A 23,996-nucleotide genomic window follows, 5' to 3' on the forward strand; every position below is an offset into this window, starting at 1 on the left:
TGAGTTTACACAGATTTTTATTTTCGTAGGGACTGGGTGGGTGAAGGGAACAGTCTAAAGTTCTTCAAAGTCTTCGAGGGAATTCTGGGGATTGGAAACGGATGAACCGGCCTGCTGGAATGTGATGAGCTTCTCAGAAAGAACAAAACAAAATGAAAAATACCCCAAATTTGGGGCAAAATGTTATCCTAACAAAATCCTCTTTAATATGTACCTTCCCTCTCCCCACCCACCCCCTCCAGCTGAGGAAAGCTGGAGAAAAGTAAAACAGAGTGAGCATTGTGAGAATGCAAACAGATATTGCAACGGCAATGATTTCATTGCAGCCCCCAGCCCTGTTTTTTCTGCATCGCCCCCTCCTCAGCTGCCCATCTTTCACCACTAAAATCCGGTGTCCTTCCCCCCCCCCCCCCCGCTGCAAATCCGCCCTCTGGTTTAAGCAGCATCCACAAATGTGCATTTTGCAAACTGTTCTAAAGGAATCACACTGGCACAATCAAAATTTTTGCTGGTTTATCCACGGGCTGAGGGCGATCAGCTGCCATCCCTGTTTCAAACAAGTCCACACGAATTCAAGGCACATGGTGAATCAGAGCAAGCCCTGTTTCTGTTTTGAAGCCAAGCAGCCCACTTTTCCTTGACACACGTGCAGACAGCAGAGATCGACAAAGAAAGCGCTACAGGAGAGATGTTCCCCCCTCCCCAATTTGGAATAAAAACTGCTCCATGCCAAATCTTGGTGGCTCCAAGGTCACCACCACACCCAGGTAAGGGCGAGATAATCGGGGTTGAAAAGACCATGAAATAACCAGATTATATTTGGTTTCTTGAAGCCAAAATGTTCTTGGCTTCCAACCCAACCGGGAAAGCTCTCCAAGTTCCATGTCTTCATTTCTGGTTGGCCACGTCTTCTGGATCATTCGCTCTTCCTTGAGGATGGTACACCACCATGGTCCACCAGCATGATCTTGAAGAGGCTGGGTAATGCCTCCTCCCCAAGGGAGCTTCAAGAAGTTTCTCGAGTTGGTTGAAGTTCTCTCCTTTGGTCTTCAAGAGAAGGAGATGCTGGGGGCCAGGGGAAGAGTCTTGAGCCCTGGTGGACCATGAATATCCCCGATGTCTTGAATGGTGGAGATCGCCAAGGTTGCTGCTGACCATCAAGGAAGGGTGAGCACGTCAGTTCACAGTGGGCACCTGGTTCTGGTGGAGGCTGAACTCTTTGGCTTTCAGGCGCAAGCTGGCAATGCTGTTGGCCATGTTGACGCCCGGGGTGGGGGTGCTGGGGGTGCTGGAACTGTATGAAGGCATCGTGTTGCTGGAAGAGGCAGAGGAGATGGGAAGAAGGAGACAGAAACAAAGGAGAAGAGGAGGCATCAGACCAGGGGTCTTCAAACTTGGCAACTTTAAGACTTGTGGGCTTCAAGTCCCAGAATTCCTCAGCCAGCCCTGCTTGAGCAGGGGGTTGGACTAAAAGACCTTCAAGATCCTTTCAAACTCTTGTTATTTTGTTAGAATAACAGAGTTGGAAGGGACCTTGGAGGTCTTCTAGTCCAACCCTCTGCTCATGCAGGAAACCCTATACCACTTCAGACAAATAGTTGTCCAATCTCTTCTTTAAAACCTCCTCCTTAAAAACCTACAACTTTTGGAGGCAAGTCATTCCACTGATTAATTGTTCTCACTGTCAGGAAATTCCTCCTTAGTTCTAGGTTGCTTCTCTCCTTGATCAGTTTCCATCCGTTGCTTCTTGTCCTGCTTTCAGGTGCTTTGGAGAATAAGTGGAACCCCCCCCCACACACACACACACTTCTTGGAACTCTGCTATCATGTCTCTCCTAGTCATCTTTTCATTAAACTAGACATACCCAATTCCTGCCACCATTCTCCATCTGTTTTAGCCTTCAGTCCCCTAATGGTGTTATTAACGGAGACATAAAAAGTACAGATTAAAAAAACATATTTTCCAAAAGTTACGTGCAAGCAGCGGCCGCTACATTAAAAAAAAAGAGCTTACACTGCAAAAATGTACACAGAAAACTTTTGCTTGGAGGAAATTAACCTTTTAAAGGGTGACTGTAGGGCTGCAGGGATTCCTTCAACGGGGTCTAGAAAAAAATCCACAGGGCAAGACTAGACTAAACAACGGTGTTATTAACAAGGGCATAAAAAGCCCAGATTTCCAGCCCTTCTGTTCCAAGGGCACACAGCAGATTGCCCTCTCTGGAGGCAGAGGAGATCATGCTTTCCCTTTATAGCCAAAGAGACCAACCTAATTTTAGCTCAGGGGTTTCCCCCCCTCTCCTCCTCTGCCTCCGATGAAATGTGTTCCTTGGCCCACAGAGCAATAGAGGCTCTATTTCCCGTCCCTTCCTCGGGTTGGTTAGCACTCCGACTTGAAAGCTAACATAACATTGCGATTAGGGCTAACCCGGAGCAGAAGTCACCTGTGGAAACGTGAGAAGCAGGGATGGGGGAGAGGGGAGGAAAGCAGCATGGACCAACCTGTAGGGGGGGGTGGTTGACCACGATAGATAGTCGGGGCTGAGGGTGGTGGGCCGGGGAGCAACAGGCTGCTCAATGGCTGTGTCTTGGGTGTAGGATTTGAGGAGCGATACTGACCGGTTGGCCAACATCGCTCTCTCGTTCCGGCGAAATTTTGCTCTTCGGTTCTGAAACCACACCTGGTAGGGGAAGAAAGACACAGACAGCAATGAAGGGGGATACTGGTGGCTCAGGGCTGAAATGCAGGACCCTTTGGGCTCTTTGAGCTGGCTTGTTTCCTTGCAGACGTTTCATGGCCCAACTAGGTAACATCATCAGGGCTAGAAGGGAGCAGGGCTTGCAGAAAGGAGGAGGAGGAGAAAATCAGATGTGACTCAATTAACAACAGAAAGTCTGGTCCCAACTGTCATAAGTCGAGGACTACCTGTAGATGAATCCAGTCACTCTCACCTGGACTCTGGCTTCACTAAGGCTGACCCTTCGGGCCAACTCCTCCCGCACGAAAGCATCCGGATAGTGCGTCCTCTCAAAGACTCGTTCTAGAGCTTGCAGTTGGCTGCTGTTGAAGGTGGTCCGGTTCCTCCGTTGCTTCTTCTTCCGTTTGGAGGAGGAGGAGTGGGCCGGACTCAGGCTTTCCCCTGTGATCAGAAGAGAGAGGCTCAGGGGGCTTTTGTAGGAGAACAGCAAGCTTCGGTGGAAAGGGCTGTCAAATGCGTCATCAGTCTGGAATCATTGCACGGCTGCAAGAGACTTCCAGGCCAGCCCCCCCCCCCCCACACCCACTGATCACTCCGTTCATCCTTTTCTAGGGACAATTTAGCTTTGACCATTAGTGGACCACACGTAGTGGAAACTAACCAAGGAGAGAATCAACCTGCAACCAAGCAGAAATTAATGGAGGTTAATTGTTCCAATTAACAGTGGAACAGCTTGCCTCCAGAGGTTGTGGATGCTCCATGACTGGAGGATTCCAAAAAGAGACAAGACAATCCTTTGTCTGGAATGGGCAGGGGGTTGGACTAGAAGACCTCCAAGGTCCCTTTCAACTCTATTATTCTGTGTTTTATGTTCTAACCGGTAGAGTGCCCTACAATCCTTGCCAAAGCAGCTCTGAATATTCAGACTCATTTCCACTTTGCTGCAAATCCCCTCTGGGCTCCTCTCTCTTCTTCCCATATTTTTAAATGTCTCCTGGCACCCCATTCTAGCATCCCAGCAAATCCCAGGAACCATAGACATTTTGGAAAGGGAGAATCCACAGAAGAGAAGGCAACCCTGCTGCGCCTTCATTTAAATTCTCCTCTTGAAACCCGATCTTGCCAATTTGCCCCAACATCTGGTTTCCATTTGGTCTCTAACAGAGGGGGAGAAAAAAAAACCCTTATTTTGGGATGGTTTTAAAATTTGGAATACTTTTATGACAGCTCTCTGATTTGTACCAGTTACCCTGAATTCCTCTGCTATATGTCAAGCTTGAGCAACTCTGATGTGGCAAAAAGAGAGAGGCGGGTGGGGGGGGGGAGAAGAAGAAAAAAATAAAAATAGAAAAAAAATCTTGCCGGCTTGGAGAATTCCTTCATAAAAGGACCTTTGAGAATTTTGTCCGGAAACGGCACCAGAGCGATGCAAAAGGATACCAATCAAACATCTCACTTTAAAATAATCTTTGCTTTCACTGTTTTCTTTCCTGTAGATGCGTGCCTGGACATGAAAATATACTTCTCTCCTGCCAACATTTGGAAGAGTTTACAGATACCCGACTTACAACGCTCCCTTTAGTGGCCACTTGAGGTTACAAGACCACCGAAAAATGATCCTGGCACTTAATGGCGGTCGCAGCACCCTCAAGGCTACGTGATCCAAACGCAGGACATTTCTCCTAAGTTTGAGGCTGGCTCTCTCCGGGATAAGTTTCCATCCATTGTTTGTTTGCCTTCAGATATTTGGGAGATTAGGTTGACACCCACCCACCCACCCCTCTTCTCTGGGGATTGCATTGATGAATTAAATGAAATTAAAATTAGTCAATTGAATTAAGCAAAAGGTGGAACGCAAATGTTGAAGATCCTTCCTCTCATCCGTGGCATAAATGTTGCCTCCTGTTCCATCAGAAATGGCAATTTAGAGGAAATTTTGGAGATCATTGGCATGGCCCAGCTGTGGGAAGCCTTGGATGCCTCTCTTTTCAAGGACATAAGAGCCTTTTGCCAAAACTAGAAAATATCAAAGCCCTACGTTCAAAATATTAACCTTTTTTAGAGTTACAGAATGATACGAGAGAGAGAAATAATTTAGAAACCCCAGAGGCCACCTTGAATTCCTGAAAAGCTTACGGTGGAAAAAAAGCTTCTGCACTCTTATAGAGCACAAATTGCCACTGAAAATACAGATGTACCTATTCAAATTTCATAATTGTATAAGTTAATTGGACATAAGCCCAGACTTTCAATATAGTGTGAATTACAAGTATGTCAAATTCAATTTACAAAGGAAGTAATTTTGAATTTTGGCTGTATCCCAAGCTCAAAGGTTCCCCCCCCCCCACACACACACTTCTTTCCATTTTCTTGTGTTTTTTCTCTTCTCTCTGTTCTTCCCTACTTCTACCCCCCTTTTCCCTCCTTTTTTTTTAAAAAAATGCAGTTTTAAATGAGTGGACTGAAATAGCCTGAAGGCTATTAGTTCTAAATTCTTCCAAAGAAAAATAAATCCTGTCTCCTTCCTAACTTTCCTTCTTCTTTCAACAAGTCCAAGACCGATACTACTTTTCTATTGAAATAATAATTATAGCCATGATAGCCTGGGGGATGCAGGGACTCCTAAGTCAAATAAATAGATTTTATTAATTAACACAGGTCTTTCCTGGATATCAATTTGTTCTCCGGTCTCCCAGTTAAGAAAAACAAACAAGGCAGCGTCCGATTCTTAATGTGGATTTTGTACATTCACAGAGGAAGGCATCAGATGTGGTTTGAGTGGTGATGCAGGTGGCCCTCAAGGTATGACCACAATTCAGCCCAAAATTTATGTTGCTAAGTGAAACAATGCATGGAAACTAACCAAGGAGAGAAGCAACATAGAACTGAGGAGAAATTTGCTGACAGTGAGAACAACCAACCAATGGAACAGCTTTGCCTTCAGATGTTGATCTCCCAACAAAGTCAAATTTATTGGATAAATAAATAGTCATGTTTGCTGATTTTTTGACACTTGGTGGCAATGTCCTAAATAATTCTGGAAGCATGTGTAAAATGCAGGCCCCCAAACTGATCCAAACAGTGACTTTTTCATGGTTTCCAAGGCCACAAAGAGGCACAAGGTGTGTGAATGCAGCTCCCAGATGTTTTACACACCCAGTTAAAATTCTTCCTTGAACCCAGGGGTGACTTTATGGCCCTTCCCTGTTGCTTCTGCAATCCGGAGCAGGAAGCCAAAATCAAGTTTGTCTAGCCTCCTCGTTGGGGTGTTGCGTTGTTGTTGCTGCTGCCTTGGCTCCCTTCCCTTCGTGTTAGATTTCGGATGCCCCAAAAACAAACGGATTTTGCAAAGGGCACCGTAAACTACAGGCGAGAGAGAGAGAGAGAGAGAGAGAGAGAGAGAGAGAGAGAGAGAGAGAGAGAGAGAGTGGAAGAAAGAAAAAAGAGAAAGATAAAAGAGAAAGAGAAAGATAGAAAAGAGAGAGAAAGAGGAAGAATGAAAGAGAGAGAGAGAGAGAGAGAGGCCTGGAACGGTTTTCCAAAGCCTCTCCATCCACCTTGATTGACGGCTTCCTTCATTTATTATGCCTCTCAGATCTCTTTGGGGAATGAAAATCTCTCTGCTTGCCCCCCCCACCTACCCCCCCCCCCGGCCCCCTTCCTCCCCAGCCTTTGAAAAGGAGCGTTGACTTTTCCCTCCAAGGGGGTTAGAAAAATGCAAAAGGGCAAAGTTTTAAACCCCGCCAGGGCAATCAAGGAGGAGGAGGAGGAGGGCTGAAGGCAGGTGACCCCCTTCCTCTGAAGTTTCCCATCTGAAACCGTTTAAGAGCATCTCAGTTTTCCTTCCGATCCATCCAGACTGTCAGAAAGCCGCAGGGCGGAAAAAACGTCCCTTTTCCTTCTGCTGCTCCTCGTGGGAAACGGAGGGCAGCGCTGGGAAGGGGTGGGGATGGACAGGCCTCGTTCAAACCAAAGTCTTCTCCAAGAAGCCAGACGGGGGAAGCTAACCGTCCTTTAGATCGATCTGTGCACCACGCAAAATGTCACAACTGCAGCTTGGACAAAGCCGATGCAGACAATCCCTCCTGCTCTTTGGACCAATTAGCGGAGCCCCTAAACCCTCCGCCTCCCTCCCTCCCTCCCTCCCTCCGTGGGTGCAGTTTCTGCTCCCCGCCTACTTTGATTTTAATGGAGTTTCTTAAATTGAAGACCTTTATTCCTTGTTTTAATAAAGGCTGGCCAAAGACCATAATAAAGAGATTTGATTCAATTTGAATCCATTGTTTTAAACGCTTTATACTGCATTTTCTTTTAGGGTCAGTAAACCGCCTAGAGTTTCCATTGGCAGGTCGGGTGGCACACGTGACATACATACATACATACATACATACTGTAGATGGTAGATAGATAGATAGATAGATAGATAGATAGATAGATAGATAGATAGATAGACAACAGACAATAGATGGTAGATAGATGATAGTAGATACATGATAGATGATAGATAGATGCAGATAGATACAATAGATAGTTGATAGATATAATATAGATATAATTTGAATCTACAGCTTTGTTTCTCCTCCTCCTCCTCCTCCTCTACCAGCTCACTGGCTCTTGCCCCCTCCCTGGATTTTTCCATGCAGTACTTTTGGAGAAGGACGCTTGCACTCCCCCCCCCACCCGACACACACACACACACACCGGTTCACGCTTTCCCATGTGCCTTGCAGGTCTCCTCGTGTGTGAGGCCCTGCAGAAGGCCAGCCTTGTTGGCTGGGAACCATGGCGCCTCTCCACATCTGGTCCGACGTGGATGCCTGGCGCCGGCCTAAAGCCACAGACTTCATTCGAGAGAGAGGCGCACAGACTTTAATAGACTCATACAGTTTGCCGAGCCAGGCTGCGAAGGGAAAGGGTTTTTTGAGGGAGATGGCAGATCCGGGCATATCTCCTTTTTTGAAAAGAAAGAAGCAGAAGCGAAAAAGGGGTGCAGAAAAGGCAACAGGCAGGAAGCTGTGGGGAGAGGCTGTCTACAAGGTAGGGGTGAGTTCACAGCCTGCCACCCCTGGGCTTTTGGAGATCAAAAGCTCTCAAGGACAGATTTGTGGGGAATAGCAGACCCGAAAGAATAACAGATTCGAAAGGGACCTTGGAGGTCTTCTAGTCCAACCCCCTGCTCAAGCAGAAGATCCTACACCAGTCGAGACAAGTGGCTGTCCAGTCTCTTCTTGAAAACCTCCAGTGATGGAGCAGCCACAAGTGGCAAAATGCTGCTTAGAACATAAAATCATAAGGCTGGAAAGGACCGGGATGGATGGCATAAGGTCTTGAGCAGGGGGTTGGACTAGAGGACCTCCGAGGTCCCCTCCAACTATATGATTCCATGTTTCAAATACAGTTGCTGGGATTGGAATTATGTATCCTAACTACTGCCATATTTTATACACTAAACCGCCCTGAGTCCTTCGGGAAAGGGCGGTATATAAATTCAATAAAATTAAAAATTAAATTAAATTAAACCATGACTTGCTTCAAATAAATGGCAACTGCTTATGTTCATGCAGCGTCAAGTGTAAAAATGGAGAAATTTTAGATGTAGTAAAAAATCACAGACGGTTACACAAGGATTCTAACCCAGCGTTTCTTAACCTTGACAAGTTTTGGATGGGTGGATTTAAACTCTCAGAATTCCCCAGCTAGCTTTTGAGGAACACTGTTCTAATTCCTGCTTTGTCTTTTTGCATTTTCTCCCCTTCCCTTTTTAAACACGTTGATAAACTTACTTGGCACTCTTTGGACAACCTGAGTTTCATAGTTTAATCTAGCTGCCTCCCCCATCTCTCTTGTCTCCTCTCTTATCATTATTATTATTTTGCTTTTGAGGTTCTCCTGCCAATAATATCACCACTATAAATGTGAACAGATGTTTTCACAAAGGAATTCCTTCTAATGTAGATCTCAACCTGTATATTTCTTTTTTTTTTTTTGCCTTGGTGGTGGGTCCTTCTAGGCTGGGGTGGAACCAAACAATTTTGGAAAACTCATTGCATTTCAGATTTTTTCCCCCCTCCTTCCAGGCACTCCAAGCAGAGTGCCTGAGCTGTAATTTGCAGCAAACACAAACAATCTTTTCTTTCTTTCTTTCTTTCTTTCTTTCTTTCTTTCTTTCTTTCTTTCTTTCTTTCTTTCTTTCTTTCTTTCTTTCTTTCTTTCTTTCCTCCCTTTGCTCTTAAGCTTTCAAATTGCCTCTGGCTTCTCATCATACAAGCCTGCCTTTAAAAAAAAAACTTAAAGCAAAGGAATGAAATCTTTTCAAAACAGAAACATGGTCCTAGAAGAGGTTCAAAATCACGTGTTTGCTTGGCAGTTTCACCTTAGCTAGTACTGATGGACTTCGAACCAGAATTACAGAATAACAGAGTTGGAAGGGACCTTGGAGGTCTTCTAGTCCAACCCCCTTGATCAAGCAAGAGACCCCACACCATCGTAGTCAAATGGTTGTCCACTCTCTTCCTAAAGACCTCCAGCGATGGAGCACCCACAACTTCTGGTGGCAAGCCGTTCCGTTGGTTAATTGTCCTCACTGTCAGGAAATTCCTCCTTAGTTCTAGGTTGCTTCTCTCCTTGGTTAGTTTCCATCCATTGCTTCTTGTCCTGCCTTTGGGTGCTTTGGAGAAGAGGTTGACCCCCCCCTCTTCTTTGTGGCAGCCCCTCAAATATTGGAAGATGCTCTCGTGACACGCCTAGTCCTTCTTTTCATTAAAGTAGACAAACCCAATTCCTGCCAGCATTCTTCACACGCTTTAGCCTCCAGTCCCCTAATCCTCTGGGTTGAGACTTTTTCTGGAGTCTCAGCATCTTTTTTTATAATATGGCGATCAAAACGGGACTCAGTTTTCCAAGTGTGACAGTACTAAGGCTTGGTAAAGTGGTACTAACGCTTCACATGAGAGAGGACAGACCTTCACCCTCCCCTCATCTTGATTCCATCCTGTCTGTCAGAACTGCCACCTCGCTGCCTGTCTGACACCTCCTGTTAAGGCAGCCGAGGATCGCCTCCGCTTTTTTGGCCGCCCCTTTGATATCTGAAGTGTTTCTCACTGCTCTGCCATCAGCTGAAGACAAAATAGGTTATTGTTACAGAACTGGGCACCCACAGACTTTAAAGGTTGCTGGGGTTTTTTCCTTCCAATTTCTGGGCGGAGAAGCAAAGTGGCTGAGACTCCTCCGGGAAAAGTAAAAAAATCTCCAAATATTTCTCCAAGGTGGACTTGCCTTCGTGGTTAAGGGAAATAACCAGGTTGGTACGTGAATCTAGCTTCCCTGTTAACTTTGCTTGTCAGAAGGTCGCAAAAGGGGATCACGGGACCCCAGGACACACTGCAGCCGAGAACACAACTCCAGGCTGACCTGAATATTCCTTGCTTGGTAGCAGCTAATTCACATCCTCCTGAATCTGATGGAAGCAACATCAGAGGAGTTTTAAAGCCGAATTGGGCTCAGTTAGCTTCCTGTGTTTAACCCCCCCCCCAGATCAGTTGACATAAACAATGTTTGGATTTAAAAGGGCTCCCAAAAAAATCTTTGCCTCCCCTCTCCCCGGGAGTTAGCATCGCTAACGTTCAGGGTGGAATTTAACAGCCTGAAGCCTAAACCAACTTTTCTTACAACCCAACACATGGACCCAGTTAGTGGCAAAGGAATAGGCAGGCCAGTCCAAAAGACAGGGAAGCGAGAGGCATTTTTAAAGGAGAGCTAAAGAAAATAAGCAAAAGGGGGGGGGAAAGTAAAGAAAAGAGGAGGGCGGGGTTGTTGAAACGAAAATTAAAAAGGTAGCAAGTCAGATGACGCGTGTCTGGGATGGATGGATCGAGATCCAGATTAATTTGTTTGGGTGGAGGGAGGTGAAAACACACCACATTGTTCTCTCTCTCTTTTTTTCCTTCTAATTTTGCCCTTTTCTAAATAGAAACCATACAGCTTCCCTTCGCCGGAATGAACCCAGAGTCGTTTGATACGAGATGGGTGGCAAATAAATTCAATATATAAAAGAAAATGAATAGTCCTCCCATGGAGTTTTGCTGAAACGTCCCAATGATTGTCACCGTTTACCTTCCGTCCTCTGGGCTGTTTCTCTGAATCTAGGTCTGTCCTATACTTGTTAAATAAGGAGAGAGCAACTTTTAAAAACTGGTTTAAGCTGTGACGCAAACGCCGCTTTCCAACAAAGCCGTCTCAAAATATGGTCAAGAGACTACGAGATGACGCATGACGCCATATTGTCTCAAGCACCCAAATGGTGGTCAGCTGGCCACGGGAGGGGACAGCCACCATCAGGACCTCAGACCTGCCTCACAAGTCCCCTTATTCCAGCCCATTTTTTCCCATGTCTGGGGGTAAGTCAAGGTCTACTTCTGGATCAGGATTGTGGGATTGCGAGTGTGGCTTCAAAAAGGAGAAGGACCTCTCTCCTTCCCCACCTCTGATGAAGCTTGCAGGCTTGAAGATTCCCAACAAGGTTCTGACTGAGTTGGACAAGGGTCTGGATCTCCTCCAGGTGTGCCAGGAGGAAATACCAGAACAAGCAAAGTTGGTGTCTCGCCTGCAAAGACCATCCCGGTTTCTCGGAGGAGCGAACGTTGTTTTTCTCAAGCTGGGGAGATCATGGAGGTTATGTTTATTCTGGAACCCGACGTATACACGGGATGGTCCTTCAAGACAGAAGGGGCCTTCCTCAAACTTGTACAAATAAACCCACAAAGTTTGTGGTTGGGCAGCTAAAATCCCCAAAACCTATCCGGGCATTCTTTTGCTCAAACTTCTCTGGTTATGCTGAGTTCTCTGAGCATCATTTCTCCAGAATGGTTTAAATAAAACTCAGGGCTTTCCTGCCCCGTTCTCTACATTGTAAAAAGATTATAAATGAAACTAGGTAGCAGATTAAAACTCAGATCCCTGGGAATTGAATAATGTCTGTAGGTTCCCATGCAGAAGACAACTGGTTTTGTCATCCTTCAGCTTAGAGGGCACTAGCAAGATGAAAATCAGAAAAGATGCCACTTAAAAATGAGGAGGACCTTCCTAGTGCTCTTAGACCATGCCACTGAGTGTCATAGATTAAACCAAGACCTGGAAGGGGCCTCAGAGGTCTTCTAGTCCAACCCGCTGCTCTAGGCAAGGAGACAATATATCATCTTGGCCAAATAACTGTCCAGTGTATTTTCGGAAACCTCCAGTGATGGAGCACTCACAACCTCCAGAGAAAATTGATTAATTGTTCTCACTGTCAGGAAATTTCTCCTTAATTCAAGGTTGGATCGCTCCTTGATAATTTTCCATCCGTTGCTTCTTCTCCCGCCTCCTATTGTACATTCTACTCCTGCATTGCAGAAGCAGGATGTCTGATTTCCCATTGTAGCTTCTAATAAATGAATAAATAAGAGGTTTTCCTGTCGTGTGTGAATCCTTATTCATTCTTTTATAACCATATCCAGATCATCAGAGGATTTAATTATTATGTTACACGGTTTTATGTGTAACAATAGCCAGGTTCCATCTCAAGATTAATCTTGCAGTAGCTATTACAGAAAAGGGGCAGTCTAGTTTTCTTGGGAACTAAATTATCTGGATAGGCAGTCATAAGAGGGAGGGAGGGAGGGAGGGAAGGAAGGAAGGAAGGAAGAAAGGAAGGAAGGAAGGAGAAGAGAAGGAAAGAAGGAATGAAGGATGAAGGGGAGGAGAGAGGATGAAGGGGAGGGAGGGAGGGAGGGAGGGAGGGAGGAAGGAAGGAAGGAAGGAAGGAAGGAAGGAAGGAAGGAAGGAAGGAAGGAAGGAAGGAAGGAAGGAAGGAAATATCTAGTCCCAATGTAAACAGGCAGGTTTTCCTTTAGGCTAAATTAAATTCAGGAGACTAAGCTTCCATTTCTAGAGGTTCCAAATGCACTGTTGCTTGTTAGCCCTACAAAGGCAAAATGGACTAGCTACAGTTGTGAAATGGCTGACCTCAACCGTACAGAATGTTACAGGAGGAACACAGCAGCGTTACACCCGTCTGTGTGATGACTACCTCACTGAGGGAATGAATGACGCACGGGCCGATCTGACCAGCTTCCATTCTTCCATCTTTTTCAAGGAAATTATCCCTCCCCAGTTTTACGATGGTTTGCTGTCGATGGTACAAAGCAGACTTTATTATCCATTTTACAAGTGGGATGCTGCTACGGGAAGCCAGTGCAATATATTGACATATGCAGAAAAAATGAAGCCAGGAAATTTTCCTTCCCTCGTGTGAAATTGATACAGAAAATATGAAATTGGCTACAAACACGATTAGGGAAATGTCTGGCAAATAAGCAAGGCCTGAGTGTTGCAGAGAAGAAATTCTTATCTACTTTACCTCTGCTCAGAAAGGATGGGGTCTTTTAGATAGATAGATAGATAGATGATAGATAGATAGATAGATAGATAGATAGATAGATAGATAGATAGACGGATGGACAGATAATACAGATAGAAATAGTGATATAGAGATAGATTATACACACACACACAGAGAGACATAACTACACACACAAACATATATCTTTGTGTGTATGTATACACACACACATATCTACACACATACACATATACATGTATATATGAAAGTGTCACTAAATTTGACAAATGCTTCCATAAAAACCACCCTATACTAATCTACATAGCCACTGAGGCTAATTAATTGGTTAGCTTTAATAGTTGTTTGGCTTTTTTATTTGATTTAATGTGCTGCTGACAGCCACACTTTACATAAAATTGGCAAGCGCTCTAACGTAAGTGAATGCAGTGCCTGCCTTCTATTCCCCCGGAGTGGGACGGCGGCGATTTCCACCCAATCAGTGTGATGACTTTCTCTCTTCCAAAATGCACCGTCCTGGCTTCAAAGACCTGATGCAAAGGACTAAGGGGGAAATTTCCTGACAGAACAACTGACCAGTGGAACGGCTTGCCTTCAGAAGCTGTGGGTGATCCTATCCCACTTCAGAGAAATGACCGTCCGGCCTCTTCTTGAAAAGCTCCACTGACGGAGTGCCCACATTTTCTGGAGGCAAGAATAACCTTGGAGGTCCTCTAGTCCAGCCTTCTGCTAAAGCGGGAGAGCCTAGACCATTTCGGACAAGTGGCCATCCCCTCACTCAACAATTAATCAGTGGAACGTGTTGCCTTCAGAAGTTGTGGGTCCTTCATCATTGGCAGTTTTCAAGAAGCGATTGGACAGCCCCTTTGCACCCAAAACTATAAAAGACAGCATAAATAAGCAACTTGCATTAGCAGTCTTTAAAGACCTTCGCCTTACTGTAAAGTAGAATTAGCCTCATTACTATCCGCTAACAGAATTACCACTAAAGGAGAATATTTGTAAGTCAGGGATCCTTGGTGCTCCCTGAGCTGGGTGGTTTTCTTGCAGACGTTTCACGACCCAACTAGGGAACATCCAAGCCCTGATGAGGTTCCCCGGTTGGGTCATGAAACGTCTACAAGAAAACCACCCAGCTCAGAGAGCAACAGGGGCCTCTCACTAATAGAATTTCTCTGCTTGTTCCACATCTGCCTTTTTTTTTAATGCATCTGACCAACATAGGCAGGATTTATCCTCCAAACTTGGTGCTCACCATTTCAACCAGCTCTTAAATTCCCCCTGATTTGATTCTGGCAAAATAGGACTTTCTGGATTAACCTGCAAAAGGAGGTCTTTCTTTCTCTCCCCCCCCCACCGCCTTTCCAACGGCCTTGCTGGACATCCAAAGACGAAGGAAGAAACGGGGCTAAATCCGAAGTACAGAAGCCACGGAACTTCACCCGCGGCGCCTATTCTGGATATTCGATAGCATCTTTGCAAAGGCCGGTTGGGATCTGTTCTCCCTGATTCCCACCGTCCGAATCACAGTTGCCCCCCCCTCCCAAAGATTTCCCTCCCCTCAATGCCCCCAAATCGGCGATTCCCAGAGCGCGTTGGGCGCCGGATAGCGGAGCAAGTCAGGAGACCCCCGAGGAGGGGCAACGCGTTCCCAAGAGCCCCTTAAGGCGACGCTGGCTCCCGCGCAGCGCAGGGGATTCCCCCCCCCCGGTCTCTGGGAGGGGGCAGGCTCCCCAAAGGGCCCCCAGGCAAGAGCCCTTCCCTCCCACCGGGGTCCTGCCCGTCTCTTCCGCGTCTTCTGCCCCTTCCCTTTGCCCGGGACGCGCCGGGACGCGCGTTCCGACGTACTCACCTTCCCGCAGCGCGCCTCCTCCGCCTCGTCCCCCCGCTTCGCTGCCGCTGCTGCCCCCGGAGGGGTCGAACGCCCCCTTGCCGCCCTCCCGAGCCTCCGCGCCGCTTTCCCGGGCCGTCCCGTTCATGCCGACGGCCGCTTCCTCCAGGTCCAGGAGGTGGCTGACGCTGAAGTTCTTGCGCGCCTGGGGGTTGTCGGCAGGCTCCAGGATCCGGACCGGGTTGGGGGCGAACTGCTTGTCCATCCCGAAGGCGGCCACCGCTTCCATCGCGCCCGGATCCAGCTTGTGGGGCAGAAGACCCCCGCCCGGCCGGCCGGCCAGGAGCTGCGATCTGGCGAGCCTGCCTTGGCTGCCCCCAAACCGACTCACCGCCCCCCCCCAAAAAACTTTTCCCTCTGCTTTGATTTCCACCCCCCCCCCTTTCTTCCTCCTCCTACGTTTTCCCGGTGGGGTGTGCGCGTGTATGTGTGTTTGTGTGGGCCTGCTTCTGAGGCTGTGTGGGGGTCCTTAGTATATTCACTGTTTCTCAGTCTGACTTTATTTCTTTCTTTCCTTCCTTCCTTCCTTCCTCTCTCTCTCTTTCTTCCTCTCTTCTTTGTCTTTCTCACCCTCTTTCACTCTTTTTTCTCTTTCTCTCTCTTTCTCCTCTCTCTTTCCTTTCCTTTCCTTTCTCTGTTTCTTTCACTCTCTCTCTCTCCTGTGTAAGCTTGTGGACCAGCGAGAGAAAGAACTTCTCCAAACTTTTTACTCAGGATCGATCCCTCGCTCACCCCCCCATCCTCCCCAGCTCCAGAAAACTTCCCATCGGTCAAAAGTTGGAACCAAACTTTCTTTTTTCTATCCAAGTTGAAATTGACCCGTCCCCTGTCGCTGTGTTTTCGCCTGAAACTGACTGATGGAGTCTTCTTGGAGTCCATAAACGTCCTCAACCGCCTTCCCCCTCCTTCGCGCCCCCTCAGTCTGCCCTTCTCCCCATTTCAACTCCCCCTCCCAATTTGGAAAGAGGAAGAGTTAAATTAGAGGAAAGCCAACCCACTTATTCAGTTTAAAATATATATTTTTTGGGGGGGGGGTTCTGCGGGGGCAAGAAGAGTGAAATTCCTTCTTTGCATCTTTTCCCTCTGGACCCCCCCCCCGTCTGTCCCCCTCATAAAGTTGGGCTGCCTTGCGCAAGCTTATGAAATCAAATCGGAGGACATTTGAAACGTGCAAATTTCCCAAAGGAAAACAAAACTAATCCAAATATATATATATAATAACCCAAGAAAAAAATGGACTTCAGGGCCTTATAGCAAATTGTCACCCCCACAGGGGTAACAGGGCCCTAAATGGGCCACTTTTCAAGGGCGGAGCTATGCAAATGAAAGTGGCAGTCTTAGCCAATTAGGAGCCGCCATCTTTCAATGCAACTTTTAAAACTTCCCTGCTATATAAAAAGTTTTCAAAAAAATAAATACCTCTTTGTCTCCTGTTGTTTTTTAGGACAACGGTGTGGCTATGGTTTCCTGGATTCCTTCTGGATTGATTTTTTTTTAAAAAAAAAAATCCAGTCAACTCAACAGCTGTAAGATCGTCTGGTGGTCTCTTATCCATAAAGGAGAAAAGCAAATAGTTGAATCAGAACGTCAATGAATTCTTTCTCTATCTGGTTCTCAAAAAATGTCCACGAAATAGACATAAGATCATTTCAATCAGTTTCCTATTTTCTTTCCGTCCCTGAAAGATAAACAAACAGAAATCAAAACTTTTCAGGGAAACTTACCGTAGTCCTCGACTTACAATTATTCTTTAGTGACTGTTTGTAACTTTGAATGTAACTTTGAATGGTCTCTAAACAAATGGTTGCAAGTTGAGGACTACCTGTAGTAGAAAATTCACTGAAACATCCAGAGAAAAAGTTGCTAAACTTTATTTTCCTAGTTTTGTTTTGTTTGTTTTTCCCCACAAGAGAGGGCTGCAAGCATTTCGTGGGGAGGTGAGTTCCATTGCTTTAAAAAGTGCCTTTCCACCAGCCTAACGATGAGAGAAAATAGCAATACCTCAGTAGAGAACAATAAAGACTAGGAAAGCTTGTAAGGGTCCTTTCAAATAAACCAACCCTGAAAAAACAAACAAACAAGGATGTGAAATCCACAGGACCAGGAAACTGAGTTTCTTCTAGCGTTTAGCCCAATGCGCTCAATCTGTTAGCATTTGATCTCATGGGCCGCTCTGGAAAAAGAGCATCTGGCTCTTAAAGGCCATCATCAGCGTGTCTTGAGAAGGTCCCGAGAGACAACCGGGACCGTCCTGTGGAGGCGTCCACAAGGACAGCCCTGAGGAGAGGTGGAAGTTCTCCAGAACTCTGCTCCAGGTCAGGGGCCAGGCAGAAATACAGCGGGCAGCAGCCAGAGGTCTCTCCCCGAGGGCCAGCTCAGGACCTGCCCGTATGGTGACCTCTGACACCAGAGCCAAAATCCAGCCGTGTGGGGTAGACCAGCCAGAAGCATCAGAGCCCGTCAGGATGCTTCGGTTGAGTTCTCACATCAGAATCGCTGGAGAAGGCTGAGGGAGATGGTGGCTCTCAAATTTACCTCAGGAGGTGACAATCGCAACACCCTTTGGTTCTGAGGATAAAAGGTAGAAGATAATCACATAATGTGTTTAAGTTCTCCTCCTCCTCCCCTCCCTCCTCCTCTTTTTATTTCTCTTGATAATTGGCCCAAAGTCACCCCGCCGGTTTTCATGCAAAGGCAGGACTAGAACTCACCACCTCCTGGTGATTGGCCCAAAAGTCACCCAGCTGGCTCTCTTGCTTAAGGCGGGACTACAATTCACCGTCTCCTGGTGATTGGCCCAAAGTCACCCAGCTGGCTTTCATACCAGGACTAGAACTCACATGCTCCCAGTTTCTAGCTGGGTGCCTTACCCACTAGATGCTCCTTTAGGGTCCCTCCCTTCTCTCTGCTCCTCTGCCAGCAGAAGGCAGCCTGGGATGGGAGGCCAGCCAAGGCTGGGAGGGGGGAGAGAGACCCCCAAACACATCTGAGTAGCTGCTCAGGGCGTTAAAAAATGAGGCGGGAGAGCATAATCAAGTCTCCATTCTCCCTATGGATCCTCCAGCCTGTTGATTGCTGGAATTTGGACAGTGAAATATGAGTCTTTCATTTTTTATGATCAAAGGAGAAGCGAGTTCTAAAGCGGGAGGGAGGGAGGGAGGGTTTGCCTGGTTGGGGGGGGGAAAGAGAGATTAGGACTTGCCAATTTGGGAGGGGGGGGCGGAAAGTTTTCTTGGCAGGCGGCTAAAGTTTCTTTAGACACGCCAAGACGTATGTGCTCTGCGGCAGGGGACCCCCAGAATTACCCCTGGACCTTTCGCACAGCTGGAACAGTAAGTCATTGAGAAAATTTTGGAGGTTGGAAGGAAGGGGGGGGTGAGATTGGTAATATCACAACACCCTCCCACCACAAGCCCCCGCCCTGCCCTGCAGGTCAAGGTGGTGATTTGCAAAGTCAAATAAATAAATTAAACAAGCCGCATTAATGCCATTTCCTACCTCGTTCGGGTACTTAAAGGCACGGCGTAGGACCCCAGGGGGGTGGGGGTCTGCTTCTCTTCTCCCCCCTCCCTCCCTCCCCCTCTGCCCTATTCTTCTCTCCAGCTTCACAATTTAGATAGGATTAAATGGATTTAGTGCCTGCCTGGTTCTTTTTAAGAGGTCCCAGTCGTAAGGAAGAGTGTGCCGGGTCTGTTCACAATTAAAGAAGATCAGGTGCTTTTATCTCTGTTTGTCTGTTTCCTTCCATGGATGAGGGAAGGTATCAATTTTCCATCAGTAAATCTGCAGATAAGGAATAAGCAGCTGCTAACAAGCTTATCAGCCTTACACTGCAAGGTACTAATTCATATATATATATATATATATATATATATATATATATATATATATATATATATATATATATATGTATGTATGTATATATATATATATATATGTGTGTGTGTGTGTGTGTATGTGTATGTGTGTATGTGTACGTGTACGTGTACGTGTATATGTGTATATGTGTATATGTGTATATATGTGTATATAATTTATAAAAATATAAATTGTAAACTATAAAATAGAGAGACTGGACAGCCACTTGTCTGAAATGGGATAGGGTCTCCTGCTTGAGCAAAGGGCTGGACTAGAAGACCTCCGGGGTCCCTTCCAATCCTATTATCCTAGGCTCTATGTTCCTCCCTCCCTCTATTTCTTTATCCACTCTCTGGCCCTTCAGTCCTTGAGTGGCGCAACTTGGTTTTTCTCTTCCTTTCTGGAGTCCTCCACCACCCTCACCACCATCCAGCCGGTGACACTTTTGACCTCCTGTGTTTCATTTGCTCAAAGAGATGATCTGCAAGGTCAAAGCAATAAATTTTCTCTATTTACACTAGAGGTTAAAGGAAGGTGTTTGTAGGACATGTGTCTCACTCTCTCTCTCTGCCCCAATTCTTTACAGAGCGAGAAGAATATTTGGTGGGTTGGTCTTCTGTCAAAATCAGGAGGGGCAGGAAGGAGAAGAAAAGATATTCATTCACATGATACACCATGCGTGAAACAATTCTGAAAAACGGTAATTGGAATGAAGTCCCAAAAGTGCTTTTCCAAAAGCAACTTCTTCAGAGAAGCTTCTTGGATGAGAAGCGAAATGTTTTCAGAGAGAAAAAAACCAAGGAAGTCTAGTTGCCTTTTGGAAAAGCAACTTTGGGACAATCCTGACCTGGACGATGGAGACTCTCCGTAGAAGTTTGGAAGGAAGCCTGTTTAGTTCAGACCAATATACACCCTACATACCCAACAAGAACATAGATGATCTTCAAGCAAACAAATTCTACAAGGAGAAACTTTAAATTCTACTACTTAGAAAAACAGACAGTCGAAGAAGATTAATGCTTTCAAATTGTGGATTTAGAGATCATTGCTAAAAAGTTTTTTTTAAAAAAGTTTATTCTACATTTTTTAAAGTTCATTATAAAAAAAGATGCTGAGACTCTGGAAAGAGTGCAGACAAGAGCAACAAAGATGATTAAACATACGAAGAACGGTTGCAGGAATTGGGGATGTCTAGTTTAAAGAAAAGAAGGACTGGGTGAGACATGATAGCAGTCTTTCAATATCTCAGGGGCTGCCCCAAAGAAGAGAGGGGTCAAGCTGTTCTCCAAAGCCCCTGAAGGCAGGACAAGAAGCGACGGATGGAAACTAATCAAAGAGAGAAGCAACCTAGAACTAAGGAGAAATTTCCTGACAGTGAGAACAATTAATCAGTGGAACAATCTGTCTCTGGAGAGTCTCCAAGTGGGTGATTCTACAAATTCATTTTCTGGATATTTCAATAAGTAAATTTCCTTCCAATCATAGGAGCTTCCTATCCACCAAAGATGGTTCCAGCCACATACACACCCCTTTTTTCCTCTGTTGTTACCTCCCCCCATCTCTCTCTCTCTCTCTCTCTCTCTCTCTCTCTCTCTCTCTATATATATATATATATATATATATATATATATATATATATATATATATATATATATATATACACACACACACACACACACACACACACATATCAAAGTCGCACATATTGAATCCAGATGTGTTCTTCTGCATACAAGCCTTCCAGCAATTTAATTAAATTTCCCCCAGACAGCCAGGAGGGGTTCTTAATGATCAAATTTCTCTGGACCTCTTCCTAAAGTGCCCCCTCCATTCCTTGCCTCCCTGGTGGATAGGTGATGGCTTCTCTCCAGGTCCAATCAATGTTAACCAAGGACTAACTTCAGCCTCCGATAATGTTTGGGTAAGAAAGGGAAGGGAAGGGAATCCAAATCACATGGAGTATTAGTACCACTTTATCCTCAGTGAGACCACACCTGGAATACGGCATCCAATTTTGGTCGCCACAATATAAAAAAGATGTTGAGACTCCGGAAAGAGTGCAGAGAAGAGCAACAAAGATGATCGGGAGACTGGAGGCTGAAACATATGATTAATGGTTGCCAGAATTGGGCATATCTAGTCTAGTGAAAAGAAGGACAGTCTTCCAATATTTGAAGGGCTGCCACAAAGAAGGGGGGGGGTTTTCAACCTATTCTTCAAAGCACCAGAAGGCAGGACAAGAAGCAGCGGGTGGAAACTAACCAAGGAGAAGCAGCCTAGAACTAAGGAGGAATTTCCTGTGGAACGGCTTGCCTCCAGAATGTGTGGCTTGCCACCAGCTTTTCTAGGTGACTATAAATAAAAAGCTTCTTGTTTAGCAACAATCTTCACACATTCCGTCAGTGACTTTCCCGAAATCAGATTTCACTTGATTTTAAGAATTAGGTCTGTTAAATGGTGAGGTTGAGGGAGAGAGAGAGAGAGAGAAGGAAAGCTTGGTCCCTGGGAATTTTGCAAATTTTTGCAGAGGTAGGCACAAGGGATCAAAGGGGGTGTGGGGGGGGCGAACTCCTGTCTGAGAGAGGAAAGCTAATAAAGTCAACTTCAACTAGACTTTATAAATTGCAAGCAGATGGCCCAAATAATAGTGAGGTTTTTGAAAGGGGAAAACTTCTGCACGCTGGTGTCAAAGGGCAGATTAATTTCTCAAGATAAGAAACTGCTAAGTGGGGGGGGAGTATTGGGTATCCCAAAAGATACCCCTGACCCCCCTTCCAAAAACATTGCAATCATTCAACAGCCAGCATTGCTCAGAAAAGTCTCCAAGCGTTTCCTCTGCCAGGTAGGTTGCTAAACACTGCCCCAGTTCTGATAGTGGAAAGATTTTTCAATGTAAATGAGGATGAAAAGGGAAGATACCCAGAAATTTATTTATCTGTATCCCGCCTTTACTATTTTTACAAATAATTCTCTCCTTGATTAATTCCCATCCGTTGCTTCTTCTCCTGCCTTCCGGTGCTTTGGAGAATAGATGGACACCCCTCCTTTTCTTTGGGGCAGCCCCTCAAATACTGGAAGAATGCGATCATGTCAGAGAGATTTTCCATGCATTCTTCACCTGGTTTCATTTTTTTTAAAAGAAAACCTTAAATTTAAAACCATTTTTTAAAAAAGCATCAAAAAAAAATCTTCCACGCCAAGCACACCCTCTAGAGGTCGTTTGAAGCTGAAACTCGGATGTTTTTCAGCAGCCAGACAGACATCTCCTCCAACCTGCAGAGGGCAAAAGGGAGAGAAGGAAAAAAAACGGACAGAGGTTCTTTCTGCAATTTTGCAATCGAAAGCTATGCCTGCATTTCCCCCCCCCTTCCGCTTCCTGCATCTTCCCGGATGCGAAAAAAGAAAGAAAAAGAAAGAAAAGAAGAAGAGAAACCCGTGTGAATGGGCAGCTTCAGAAGTGCCGAAAACAAGTGCGGAGTTTTTGATCCGAGGCGGTGCGTAAAACAACCCGCTGCAGAATTTGCAGCGATCCAAGTTGGAGGTTTGCAAAGGGGCGGCGGGAGGGAAGTTTGCAAAGAAGGAAATGTGGCTTTGCTGACACCGGTAACGTCATTTTTGGGGGGTGGGGGTGGGGTGGATAAATTGTGGAAAATATCCATTATTCCTCCTCCATCAGCTAAGCTTCTTTCTGCAAACGAGGGGGAATAAAACGAAGGAGGAAGCGCCAGAGAGAGAGAGAGAGAGAGAGAAAACTTTGGGAAGAAGGAAACGAGAAAAACGAAAGGGAAAGTGTGGCTGCTTACTCCCGAGTAACCCCCCTTTCCGCTTTTAAAGGTAGTCGCGAACTGGGTGAGCGCACGATAGGTGCATAAGAAGAAGTAGTAGAATTTTTATATATAAAGCTCGGTTACTCCCCACGAAGTATTTTTATGCTTTTTTTTTTAAAAAAGGAATGCATAAATTAAGTTGTATTGATCAGGAAATAATATCAATAAGGATAATTGATAATAATGCAAAAAAAGGGGGAAGGTGGAAGTTTTATATGTTAATAAATGAAGCAAGGAAGAAGTCCTTTGGGGCTTTTTAAGGGCATGCATACAATCAAGTCTGTATTGATCAGGAAATAAAATCAATAACAACAATTAACAATAATAATATTGCACAAGAAGGGGAAGGTTGAAACAGCCTGCCCAATATATATATATTTTCTCACGGGGTCTTTTATCCTTGGAGATCTGCTACAAATTGGTTTGTTTACTCTTGGAATTGTCATTAAGTTTTCATTATTCCTGAGAATGAGGCTTCTTTTCTTGTGTTGTTGTTATTTGCTTTGCTTCCTCTTCAGCCAGGCTGGTTGCCAGGCTGGGTTAATTTAATTTATTTTTTTTGACAGTTTGCTGCTTCTCAGCAGCTGCCTAAGGCCCTCCCCAAGGGGACAGTTGACTTCTACAAAATAAGAGGACTGGGGTTTGTTTGTTGTGCGAGTGTGGCATCCCTGCCCTGCCTCTTAAAACAGCTGGCCTTTTCGATTAGCCTCCCTCCAGCCACCCCCTGCAGGCAAAGATAATCTTCTTTAAAAGAAAAATAATAGTCTTGGGGCCTCCACCAATCTCCCTCGTTGCAAACAGTTGCCTTATTATAGCCGCAGTGGTTACGGTGAGTTTTTCTTTTGCGTAGCTGGACTAGAGATCCTTTCAAAATAGAATAAAATATAGCCATGATTTAGCAAGGTTCAATCTCTGGCTCTCCCTGGAGAAGTTCTTGAGATGTTACAAGGTCTTTTTTCAAACTGTGGGACCTAGGGGGCTTTCCGAGGGTCTCTACGCCCATCCCTGCCTGGAATTTTGGTCTGTTTCTCAGATTCTGGAGGTGGCAGTTGAATGAAAGAATTCTGTCGGGGGGGCGGGCAGCCACGGGTTGGATGGTGACTAGAAACACGAAGGATAACGATGACCTTCTAAGCCATACATCTGGTCAACGTTTTCACATCCAGGGCTAGGAGCTGTTAGGGTCCAAAACCCATATTGAGATGATCTTGGGTTCTCCTGCGTAGACAATCTCTCCAGGGCCCCTTCCAAGAATTCCTGTTGGGACCGGACAGCATGATCTCCATCCTTGGTTGAAAGGTCTTCAGGATGGGCCTGAAGGAACT

General features: G+C 45.6%; 2 protein-coding genes across 6 annotated transcripts in view; one reads left to right on the plus strand and one right to left on the minus strand.

Moving 5' to 3' along the window:
• The window catches only part of PRRX2 (paired related homeobox 2), a 24,701-nt gene continuing 705 nt past the window's right edge, over positions 1-23,996 (minus strand). Inside the window, exons 2-7 of one of the 4 annotated variants that reach the window (XM_081339959.1) lie at positions 22,051-22,117; positions 14,948-16,664; positions 2,953-3,140; positions 2,503-2,681; positions 1,866-1,909; positions 1-1,315 (exon numbers count right to left, since the gene is read on the minus strand). In XM_081339959.1, the coding sequence (XP_081196085.1) occupies positions 1,227-1,315; positions 1,866-1,909; positions 2,503-2,681; positions 2,953-3,140; positions 14,948-15,215 (768 nt within the window). In that variant the 5' untranslated portion in view covers positions 15,216-16,664; positions 22,051-22,117 and the 3' untranslated portion in view covers positions 1-1,226. Of the gene's footprint in view, positions 1,316-1,865; positions 1,910-2,502; positions 2,682-2,952; positions 3,141-14,947; positions 16,665-22,050; positions 22,118-23,057; positions 23,522-23,996 lie in introns of those variants that run through there. The other 3 variants (XM_081339960.1, XM_081339957.1, XM_081339958.1) reach the window with 3 other exon arrangements.
• Positions 21,863-23,996, plus strand: part of ASB6 (ankyrin repeat and SOCS box containing 6) — a 7,513-nt gene continuing 5,379 nt past the window's right edge. Inside the window, exon 1 of one of the 2 annotated variants that reach the window (XM_081339953.1) lies at positions 21,863-22,385. The gene's annotated coding sequence lies outside the window, so the exon portion shown is untranslated. The remainder of the gene's footprint in view (positions 22,386-23,996) is intronic. The other variant, XM_081339952.1, reaches the window with a different exon arrangement.

The sequence above is a fragment of the Vipera berus genome (genome assembly GCF_964194415.1).
Source record: "Vipera berus genome assembly, chromosome: 15".
NCBI classification, from domain to species: Eukaryota; Metazoa; Chordata; class Lepidosauria; order Squamata; family Viperidae; genus Vipera; species Vipera berus.